The sequence below is a fragment of the Meles meles genome, chromosome 18, assembly GCF_922984935.1.
Source record: "Meles meles chromosome 18, mMelMel3.1 paternal haplotype, whole genome shotgun sequence".
Taxonomy (NCBI): Eukaryota; Metazoa; Chordata; class Mammalia; order Carnivora; family Mustelidae; genus Meles; species Meles meles.
In genome coordinates this window covers 9,453,335-9,463,433 of record NC_060083.1, presented here as the reverse complement: position 1 = coordinate 9,463,433, position 10,099 = coordinate 9,453,335, and the positions used below count along the sequence as shown (strand labels likewise).

The 10,099-nt window shown below is 63.2% G+C and overlaps 2 protein-coding genes and 4 non-coding genes across 6 annotated transcripts; all 6 read left to right on the top strand.

Moving 5' to 3' along the window:
• The first annotated feature begins 379 nt into the window (after positions 1-379).
• Positions 380-6,237, top strand: EIF4A1 (eukaryotic translation initiation factor 4A1). The gene is made up of 11 exons (XM_045985874.1): positions 380-465; positions 1,768-1,816; positions 2,219-2,351; positions 2,779-2,918; positions 3,918-4,086; positions 4,356-4,465; positions 4,594-4,737; positions 4,817-4,954; positions 5,045-5,134; positions 5,389-5,468; positions 5,584-6,237. The coding sequence occupies exons 1-11, from the start codon at positions 443-445 to the stop codon at positions 5,726-5,728; spliced, it is 1,221 nt and encodes a 406-aa protein (XP_045841830.1). The 5' UTR covers positions 380-442; the 3' UTR covers positions 5,729-6,237.
• Positions 2,386-2,520, top strand: LOC123930373. Its single transcript, XR_006816084.1, has one exon. It is a non-coding gene; the product is annotated as a small nucleolar RNA SNORA48 (small nucleolar RNA).
• On the top strand, positions 3,230-3,368 carry LOC123930374. The gene has a single exon (XR_006816085.1). It is a non-coding gene; the product is annotated as a small nucleolar RNA SNORA48 (small nucleolar RNA).
• LOC123930382 lies at positions 4,132-4,264 on the top strand. Its single transcript, XR_006816093.1, has one exon. It is a non-coding gene; the product is annotated as a small nucleolar RNA SNORD10 (small nucleolar RNA).
• Positions 5,176-5,317, top strand: LOC123930355. The gene has a single exon (XR_006816068.1). It is a non-coding gene; the product is annotated as a small nucleolar RNA SNORA67 (small nucleolar RNA).
• Positions 6,238-6,834: 597 nt separating the features above from the next.
• On the top strand, positions 6,835-8,917 carry CD68 (CD68 molecule). Its single transcript, XM_045985875.1, has 6 exons — positions 6,835-7,045; positions 7,123-7,538; positions 7,696-7,815; positions 7,940-8,012; positions 8,116-8,286; positions 8,569-8,917. The coding sequence occupies exons 1-6, from the start codon at positions 7,000-7,002 to the stop codon at positions 8,700-8,702; spliced, it is 960 nt and encodes a 319-aa protein (XP_045841831.1). The 5' UTR covers positions 6,835-6,999; the 3' UTR covers positions 8,703-8,917.
• Positions 8,918-10,099: the final 1,182 nt, after the last annotated feature.

The following is a 10,099-nucleotide window of genomic DNA, read 5'->3' as shown; positions in this document are numbered from 1 at the left end:
GGCGCTCACCCGCAGCGGAGGCGAAGGGAAGCGGCGGTCTCGCGAGCCCGGAAGTCCCTGGAGGCCGAAGCCTCGCCCCTCGCGCGCGATAGGGCCGGCCAGGCCACATGACCTGGGAGCTCTCGCCTCCGCACGTGTAGGGGCGCTGGGCCCCAAGATGGCTGCCAGGCCTCGAGGCCTGACTCTTGTATGTCACTTCCGCACCGGCGAGAAAGGCGGGCCCCACAGCCAATGGGGCTGCGGGGCGGGGCCTCGCCTGGATAGGCGTTCAGGTTGTCCAATGGTGGCGGCGTGCCGGAGAGCCTGCGAACTAACGTCACGCCGAGTCGCGGAGCGCCGGCAGGCGGGGCCGAGGCGGCCAAGCCAATGCGATGGCTGGGGCGGGGTCGGGCGCTCTATAAGTTGTCGATAGGCGGGCACTCCGCCCTAGTTTCTAAGGATCATGTCTGCGAGTCAGGATTCCCGGTAAGAAACTCTTTTGCAAAAGGTTGAGGCTGCTTGCCCTGCCGCTTCCTTCCGAGGGCCCCGCGGGGTGGGGGTGGGGGGCAGCCGAGTCCCACCGCCCCGGGCCTCCTCCCCCCGCCCCGCCCCGAGGTTATGCGGGACAGCCAAGCCGGGAGGCCCGGTCCCGGGGGTCGAGGGGGCAGGGCCGGGGCCTGGCCGGCGAGCCGGGACGTCCCGGTGTGCGAGGCCCGCCGGGAGGCCGCTCCCCCCACCCCATCCCCCCGACTCAGCGCGCGAGGCTCCGGCGCCCGAGCGCCAGGCGGGGTCGCGACCCGGAGTGGGGGACGGCGGCAGCGACGGCGGCCGCCAGCGCGCGTGGTCCGGGCCAGCGGGTCCGGGCGCCTCTCCGGCGGAGGGAGGGCTCGCGCGCTCGGGGTTCCGGGGGGCTCCGATGGGACCACTCGCTGGAGCGGGGGGCGCCCGGGTGCTCCGAGCCGGGCGCTCGATCGCGCGGAGAGCCGGGGCGGGGCGGAGGAAGCCGGCCGTTCAGTGTGCTGGTTTTCTTGACGGCCAGGACCGAGCCTGACCCCGAGGAGCGGCCGCGTGAGGCACCGGGAGCCTACCCGGCGCCGGGCGGGCGGGTCCATTTTGCCGCACAAGCCGGGCAATTGGCAAACTGCGGATGGGCAGGTCCACTTTCCTTCGGGGGTGAGCGGCCTGAGGTATGGGAGGGCGACGCCATTTCGCGACGGGGGCGGGCGGGCTGTGGATTGTTCGTGGCGGGGGGAGACGCCGCCGGGTGGTCGAGGGAGCGAGCACATGGCGGCCCGTGGGGCTCCCCTCCCCCAGCCCGCTTGGCTGCTGAGTGTTGTGCAATCTCCCCCTTCGCTAGCTCGGCTGGGGCTCATTGTGCGCGAGGCCGCCACCGCCCGCGGCCTCCCACATCCGGGCACCGCGAGGGGGGGAGCCGGGCTGGAGGGGGTGGGGGAGGGCGCGGGCGGAGTGACGTGGGGGGAAGGGGATGTCCTCCCCTCGCAGCCGGGAGGTGAGGGGCGGGACTTCCGGCGCGCCGGGGCCGCCGGGGGGGAGGCGCACGCGCTCGGGGTCGGAGCGACCCGGCCCGGGACACGTGGGCTCCCGGAGCGCGGACCCCCCTCCGGGCCCCGGGAGCGCGACGGCGTTCTGACTCGGTGGAGGAAGGGCTGTGTCCCCGGGGAGCTGGCGGGGTCGGCGTGGGAATGGAGGCCGACGGCGTGGTGCGGGCCAGCCGGCCGCGGGGAGGGTTTCTCAGCGTCTCAGTGGGCTTCTGCTTTCCGCCAACAGATCCAGAGACAATGGCCCCGATGGGATGGAGCCCGAAGGCGTCATCGAGGTGAGCTTGGGACCTCTGCGCCCCTGTCCCTGTTTCTGGGAAAGATGATCTCCACCGGTGTCCCTTAGGCTCCGGAGCGCGGTTGTCCCCATCCCGAGTAGACCTGCCCCGCCCCCGCCCCAGTCCTGACTCCTTTCTGGGGATTCGTTCCAAGTATCTGCGTCCCGGAGCGCGTACAGCAGTTCGTTCGGCCTGAGTCTGGTCTTCTGCACGGTCTGCTCTCTGGTTTACAAGGGGACTGGCACTTTATGGGGATTTCCCGGACCTTGTGTCCGGGACCCACCTGGCCTCCCTGGTGGGAGGAGAGGTGGGGGCTATGATGCTCTCAGTGAGAACGAAGATTGCTCCTCCGCGCTGGAGCAGAGCGTGGTCTGTCCTGCCATTGGAAACTCTGTCCCACAGAGCAACTGGAATGAGATCGTTGACAGCTTTGACGACATGAACCTTTCCGAGTCACTTCTCCGTGGCATCTACGCCTATGGTTTTGAGAAGCCTTCTGCCATCCAGCAGCGAGCCATTCTTCCTTGTATCAAGGGTGAGGACGCTCGGCCCCAGCACAGGTTCTGGACTGTCCCTGACCTGGGTAGAGCGGCACCTGGTTGGTGGTGCTCGTCTCATATCAGTCAGGGACAGAGCAACTCCTTGTTTATCCCAGCTCGGCTTTCGGTCTGTGCCCGTGTCTGGTTCATGCCCTGGACACACGCATTGCTGGTGTGATCTCAGTAAGGGGTTTAAAGCAGCTCGTATCTGTGTTTCTAGGCCAGCTCGGTGCGGTACTGAGGGAGCTAGCGATCTGGTCTAGTTCACGCTGTTCCGCGTGGGCGCTGCACAGCGCGGGTGGAGTCTGAAGCACTTGATGCTCGCCCCGCAGCCTGCTGGGTGCTCGCTGATGGAGCAGAGCCCTGCAAGGTCTGATCGCGAGAGGTACCGCGCTCACGTCCGATTCCTGCTGCTCTGTTTAGGTTACGATGTGATCGCTCAAGCCCAATCTGGGACTGGGAAAACAGCCACTTTCGCCATATCGATCCTGCAACAGATCGAACTAGATCTTAAGGCTACACAGGCCTTGGTCCTGGCGCCCACTAGAGAGCTGGCTCAACAGGTGAGCAAGTCCCTTCCCGGCCGGTCCTCAGGAGGCAGGGAGAGGTGTGTTCCCCGCGGATCCCCGCTCATCAGAATGAAGCACGGGCTGGGGGGACGGCTAAAGGGGCCAGCGCGTGAGGTGAGGAAATAAGCCAAGGGCTTCGGGATATCTGGAGGCTCTCGGGGTTAATTATAAGCTCTCTCTTGCCCAAACACAATAAGCATTATTTTCTCCACCCATTTCCTGAGTCAAACGAAAAGGTTGCGAGGTGGAGCCTGGCTGGCCGGGCAGGTTTGGTGGCTGTTTGGTGAACAGAGCCCCTGGCGATGGGCAGGTGGGTAGAGAGACACCTCGGCAGTGGTGGTGCGCTCCTATCAGCTGAGGGCAGAGCGGACGCACAGCCCTTTGTTTATCCTAGCTTGATGCCTGTGTTGGTGGCCAGAGCTGTTTCATGCCTGGGGCACATAAAACCCTCACGGTAGACTGTTTTCCCAACTCATGGAGGAGAGTGAGTTAGAAGCGGTGATCTCTTCAGTAGGACAGTTGCGTGGAGAAGTCAGGGTGATTCTACGCTGACTGGAATCAAAGGTACTGCAAGCTAGGGAGAGTTCTAGAAGACCTTTAGAAAGGTCTTCCTGTGTGTGCAGAGGATGCTTTTCTAGAGACTACACATGTCTCCAGCACAGGTCATGTGGCCGGCATTCGCTAGGACGCAGGTGGATGGCCTTCTGTTCCTAAGACTGGTGGCTACAAGGCCCGACGAAATGGGTTGCTGGTGGCCTAGGAAGGGGGTTACTGGTGAACCCTTGGGTTTGTAGGAGCCAGACACAGCTCAGACCCTGAGTCTGCTGCTTATGGGCAGCGTGATCTTAAACGAAGCGTCTGCCCATTCCTGGTCTGAGCAGTGAGTGTAATGGTGCCCCGTCCGGGTTGGAGAGCAAGCGTTACGTCCCAACCGTCTTCAATGGGGCCTGGCTCTGGCGCAGCTCACGTAGGGGCGCTTGTCTCCGGGTCTAGATACAGAAGGTAGTCATGGCGCTGGGAGACTACATGGGCGCCTCCTGCCACGCCTGCATCGGGGGGACCAACGTGCGTGCCGAGGTGCAGAAGCTGCAGATGGAGGCACCGCACATCATCGTGGGCACCCCAGGCCGGGTGTTCGACATGCTGAACCGCAGATACCTGTGTGAGTCCCGTCCCCCTCCCCGTCCCCCCTGCGCCGGGCTGCGCTGCTCTGTGATGAGCCCATGCGTGTCATCTGAGCCCGCTTCCCGTCCTGAGCCTGGGGGAGTGTTCTGCTTCCCGGGGCTGCCGGCTGGCTGAGTGGGTCGCGGGCGGAGGATCAACCTTCATCTCCTGAGAGCAGAGCTCTTTTCCCTTTTCTGTTGCTCATCGGGAAAGCGTGAAGTTTTCTGTCATCCTCTCATTCTGGTCTGCTGGTGTCTTTCTCGGTAGCTCCCAAGTACATCAAGATGTTCGTGCTAGATGAAGCCGATGAGATGCTGAGCCGCGGCTTCAAGGACCAGATCTATGACATATTCCAGAAGCTCAACAGCAACACCCAGGTGAGCGGCAGCTTTCCGAGCTCCCGCCGCAGCCTTTGCGCGACATGTGCTTGGTGTGACGCCAGAGGTGCCATTGAGAACGCTGGGGTCTCCCCTTGAGCCTTCTTGGGCACCGGCTTCCTTTGCAGGTGGTTTTGCTGTCCGCCACAATGCCTTCCGATGTGCTCGAGGTGACCAAGAAGTTCATGAGGGACCCCATCCGGATCCTGGTCAAGAAGGAGGAGCTGACCTTGGAGGGCATCCGCCAGTTCTACATCAACGTGGAGCGAGAGGTGGGGCCCGGGGCAGGGGGCGGGCCGGCGGGCGTGCGGTTGGGTATAGCCCCTGACTGGTCTCCCCTCCCCCTCCCAGGAGTGGAAGCTGGACACGCTGTGCGACTTGTACGAGACCCTGACCATCACGCAGGCGGTCATATTCATCAACACCCGGAGGAAGGTGGACTGGCTCACTGAGAAGATGCACGCCCGGGACTTCACGGTGTCCGCCATGGTGCGTGGCCCTGGCGTGTCCGTGCCTTACAGCTAGCTGCGCCCCTGCGCCCGCGGCCCGTGACACGTCCTCCCCTCTGTTCCGCTCTAGCACGGAGACATGGACCAAAAGGAACGAGACGTTATCATGAGGGAGTTCCGCTCGGGCTCCAGCAGAGTTCTGATCACCACCGACCTGCTGGTGAGTGGGGGCGGTCGCTGGGCGGGGAGGAAGACAGGAAAGTCCAAGCTGATTCCCTCTCCAGGGGGCCCGCTCGTGCCCCTCTTCCGGAAAGTAGCAACTTGGAAGACGATCTGGCACGCCTGAGGCTGCTCCAGGACAGGGCACGTCTGTTCCTTTGTCTGCCTTCGGCTGCCTACACTCACTCCCGCCCCTCTGGCTCGATGGTGTCCCTTCTTTGCGCTCTTGCTGACAAGTCTTCTCCCCTGACCTAGGCCAGAGGCATCGATGTGCAACAGGTTTCCTTAGTCATCAACTATGACCTTCCCACTAACAGGGAAAACTATATCCACAGGTAAGCTAGATCTGGAATGTTCCCACAGCTTGCCCTGAGCTAAAGTTCTTTTCTCCTCCCTTTCCCCTATCATCCCTCCCGCTGAGATGTTCCGGTTTTCTACCTTTGCCACCAGAATCGGTCGCGGGGGTCGATTTGGCCGGAAGGGTGTGGCTATTAACATGGTGACGGAGGAGGACAAGAGGACTCTCCGGGACATCGAGACCTTCTACAACACCTCCATCGAGGAGATGCCCCTCAATGTCGCTGACCTCATCTGAGGGGCTGTCCTGCTACTGGGCCCCCCAGGCTTCAGTCTGGGGTGCTGAAGAGGAGCAGGAGGGGGGAGGGAAGGGAGCCAAGGGATGGACATCTTGTCATTTTTTTTTCTTTTTTTTTTTTTTCTTTGAATAAATGTCACTTTTTGAGGCAAAAGAAGGAACCGTGAACATTTTAGACCCCCTTTTCTTTGGGGCAGGCTCTTGCTCCAGGCGCCGTCTCTTCTCCCAAAAACACTAATCTGTCCGAAACCTAGTCAACCTCCAAACCCCAGAGGCTTTCCCCCACCCCAGCTGAACGCCTCTGAGGATCCAAGGGGCCACAGTGTCACTCAGCCTCATTTGCTGGACCAAATCTGGAGAATCCCTGAGTTCAATGACCCAGGGGATTGTCCCCAGGTGGGGGGAGCAGGGGAGGAAAAATGGTAGCCATTTTTACATTGTTTTGTATAGTATTTATTGATTCAGGAAACAAAACACAAAATTCTGAATAAAATGACTTGCAAACTGCCTGTTTGGGCTTCTCATTTCTTGCCTCCCCTTCCTTCCCACCTGCTGCTGGCACGTGTGGCTGCGGCCCCCACCTCCCAGCTAGTCGTCACCACGCTTCCAAATTGTGCGGGATGGGACGCTCGCTGCCCCGCAATGGGCCGGACGCCAGGCGCCAGCAGAATCATAAGCGCCTCACGTGTCTCAGCCAAGAGGAAGTGACAGAATAGAAACCTTTCCCAAGGGTGCCAGGGTGGCTCAGTGGGTTAAGCCTCTGCCTTCGGCCCCGAATCTGGCTCTCTGCTTGGCTGGGGGTTGGCTCCCCCTCTCTGCCCACTTGGTGATCTCCCACTTGGTGATCTATCAAAATCTTAAAAAAAAAAATTACCCTTTCCCAACCCTTTGGCTTGCATACCCTATTTCTGGGGAACATTGGGGTATGTGTCCCCACTGGTTTTATAATCCCGTGGGACCTCCAGCAGACTTTAGATACGTTGTTCCCTGGGGAACAGCTGCCCCCAGATTCCCATCTACACGTGACCTTTTGAAGGCTGGCGGCACCCACTTGGGAAACCAGGGCAACCCCCTCAATGACAAAGGTCAGTGACTCAGGGATCAGTGGCTGGGGCTGAGGTGCCTGAGTCAGGCTGGGGGCGGACCCCCGGCGTGACGGGAAGTCAAACTCCTAATTCCTCCTTTTCCCAACCGAGGCGGAGGGCTAGGGTTGAGCAAGCAGCGGGTGCAGACAAACCCGACCCGGACAGCCCGGGTGAGGCCCGTCTGTCATGAGGCTCGCTGCGCTCTTCTTGGGGGCCTTGGGGCTGCTGGCAGGTAAGGAGAGGCCCGAGGGGAGGGGCCCCGGGAGGAGCCTGCCCGCGGGCCGCTGACCGATCTTCCTCTGCTGAAAGCCCAGGGGACGGCGAACGACTGTCCTCATAAGAAATCGGCCACTCTGCTGCCGTCCTTCACGGTGACCCCGACGGCCACAGAAAGCACAGCAAGCCCGGGGACCACGAGCCACAAAACCACCACCACAGGCGCCACCAGCCACAAGCCCACGACAGCCACTCACAAGCCCCCCACCACCCCCAGCCACGGAAACACCACGGTTCACCCAACGACGGGCAACAGCACCACCGCCGGCCCCAACATCTCCACCAGCTCCCCCCACCCAGGGCCCCCGCCGCCCCCGCCGCCCAGTCCCAGCCCGGGGCCCCAGAAGGCCATAGGAGACTACACTTGGACTAATGGCTCCCAACCCTGCGTCCGGCTCCAAGCCCAGATTCAGATCGGAGTCGTGTACCCAACCCAGGGCGGAGGAGAGGTAATGCAGAGAGACAGCGGAGGACCAGAGGGACAGGGGCGCGAGGCCACCGGCTGCGGGGCAGAAGGGGACGTGCAGGGTGGGCGTGCAGAGTCGGACAGGGAGCCTTGGCTGGCGCGACCATGTTCTCACAGCACGCTCATCTTAACTTCCGCAGGCCTGGGGCATCTCGGTCCTGAACCCCAACAAGACCAAGCCGCAGGGGCGCTGTGAGGGTGCCCACCCCCGTCTGCTGCTCTCGTTCCCCTCTGGAGAGCTCAGCTTCCGATTCGACCAGGTACCTCACCCTCCTCCCTGCCCCCGCGAGCCCTCCTCCCACCCAGCCCTCGCTGCGCTCCTGACTCGGGTCCGAGGCCGCCGCTGTCCCCGGCCGCCCTGAGCCTTCCCGGTCACCTCCCCAGGACCCGTGGCAGGACGCGGTCTACCTGAGCTCCGTGGCTCTGGAGTACAACGTGTCCTTCCCACGGGCAGCGCGTGAGTAACCCGCCCCCTCGCCGCGGGCCCTGGACGTCCGGGCTCCTGAAGGGACAGCAGCCGGGGACGGGGACAGAGACCTGACCCTTCCTCGCTCTTCCAGAATGGACCTTCTCCGGTCAGAATTCATCCCTTCAAGCTCTCCAAACGCCCCTGGGCCAGAGCTTCAGCTGCAGAAACGCGAGCGTCGCCCTGGCGCCGTCTCTGCGCCTTGACCTGCTCGGGCTGAAGGTGCAGGCTGCTCGGCTGCCTCCCTCGGGGGCCTTTGGGCCAAGTAAGATCCCTCCTTTCCCCCTCGGACAGCCCCCCTGCCCCGGGCCCAAAACCCTCCTTCCTACACCTTGAACTTCCCTTCCTCTCTCCGGCCTGCCATGGCTCTAAGGCAACCGGCCCACTTCCTCTGCAAGACTCTGGCCTCCTCCCCTTTTGTTTAGGGCCCAGAGTCTTCTAGGGGAGCCCCGCGCCAGCCTCCCACTTGCCAGCGTGCCCCCCGCGGCCTCCTCCCTCCTGGGCCTGGGCTCCACCATGATTCCTGTCCGCCCTCCCTCTCTGCCAGGTTTCTCCTGTCCCAGCGACCAGTTCAACCTGCTGCCCGTTATCATCAGCTTGATGGCGCTCAGCCTCCTCGCCCTGGTGCTGGTTACATTCTGCGTCATTCGGAGACGCCCACCCTCCTACCAGGCCCTCTGAGGATCTGTCCCAACACCAGAGGACACCACGGGGCCCGCCGTTCTCCCCACTCAACTGACTCAGAAACAAAAGTTATCTTCCCTCTCCGACTTCAAGATCACCAACAAGAGCAAAGCTAATGCCACACAGAGGGACAGAGGAGAAAGATGTTCGTTAGATGTGACCCGTTTCTCCTCTCCCAGCCCCAGAATAATAAAACCTGCCCTAACCTCTGCCCTCAGCTTCCCCTTTCTCCTCAGGATTCAAAGCCGCTGAGGGTGGCTCACACGCCTTTCTGCGCCGTCCAGGGCTGAGGCTCAGGCAGCCAGACCGTCAGGTCACAAGTGACCCCATGCCCTCATGGGTTCACCCCCCCAAAGCCTGGCACAGCTGGTGTGCCATCCGCCGGGCCCCCCTTGTCCTCTCTCCGGGGCCTCTGGCTGCTCCAGCGCCTCCTGCCCTCCAAGCCAGTTTTGCAATCACAGGTGAAGAAGATAGCAATGGCCAACGAGCGTGGGTGGGAAGGTCACACCTGGGTCATTTCCTTTCCAAGGGCTATGTGGGACCTCCTCAGCAACAAGAATGCTCTGCGCTGCCCGCCGTGGTCCGGGGAGGGTTGCACGCATCGATCAAACCCTCCTGCACCAGGGATGCTCCTATCCCAGTGCGGCAGCAGTGGGTACTCTGACCTCCACCCACAATCACCCTCGGTGCTCCCCCAGTAACAGAATACCTCCAGCCAGGGCCGCACACCCCCAGCCCCGTGCGGTGTACCTTGTGGGAGCCGGCGGCTGCCCCAGGCCGGTTGCCCCACTTCACAGGAGCCCACGGTACAATCGCCGGGGGGCCAGGATCGGGCCCTTCTACCTGCAAAGGCCCTATAAGGCCAGAGACCTGTCCCACTGCGAACAGCCCCACCACCGCGTCCCCGGACTTCCCAGGTGACCTTGCTGACTATGGCAAAGACCGGCCGCTCGACTTCATGGTCTGTGCGGCGGGCGCCAGGCCTGCCTCCCCCAGGATGGCTGGGAGCCCGAGTCCCAGCGCGGGGGACGGAGGGCATCGCTCCGCGGTGCTGGGGGATCGTCCACGCTGGCCCTTCCCAAGGGGCGCTGCTGGGCCCGGGGCCTCGCTGGCGCGCTCGCTCGGCACGCAGCCGCAGAGGGTGCACGGGTCGGCGGGTGGGAGGGAACTCTCGGCCCCGGGTCTCGCCTTCCTCCCCCGCGGCCTCCTCTTCCGCCTCACCGTCCCGGCCCAGCAGCTGCGGGCGCACCCAACCGCCAAGGCCCCGGACGAGCCGGGGGAGGTGGAACAGGGGCCTGCGCGCAGCTCGGCGCCTCCGGGGGGCTGCCTGCCCCAGGCTGTCCTGCTCCCGCCGGCGCCCCTCCCTCTGGAGACGTCGAGACAACAGGAGACAG

Excerpts from the sequence above, each read along its gene's own strand:
- EIF4A1 (XM_045985874.1), top strand. The coding sequence starts at position 443 with ATGTCTGCGAGTCAGGATTCCCG. Across the intron at positions 466-1,767 it reads TCTGCGAGTCAGGATTCCCG|ATCCAGAGACAATGGCCCCG; the intron begins GTAAGAAACTCT and ends TTCCGCCAACAG. Across the intron at positions 5,135-5,388 it reads TGATCACCACCGACCTGCTG|GCCAGAGGCATCGATGTGCA; the intron begins GTGAGTGGGGGC and ends CCCCTGACCTAG.
- CD68 (XM_045985875.1), top strand. The coding sequence starts at position 7,000 with ATGAGGCTCGCTGCGCTCTTCTTGGGGGCCTTGGGGCTGCTGGCAG. Across the intron at positions 7,816-7,939 it reads TCAGCTTCCGATTCGACCAG|GACCCGTGGCAGGACGCGGT; the intron begins GTACCTCACCCT and ends TCACCTCCCCAG. Across the intron at positions 8,287-8,568 it reads CTCGGGGGCCTTTGGGCCAA|GTTTCTCCTGTCCCAGCGAC; the intron begins GTAAGATCCCTC and ends CCTCTCTGCCAG.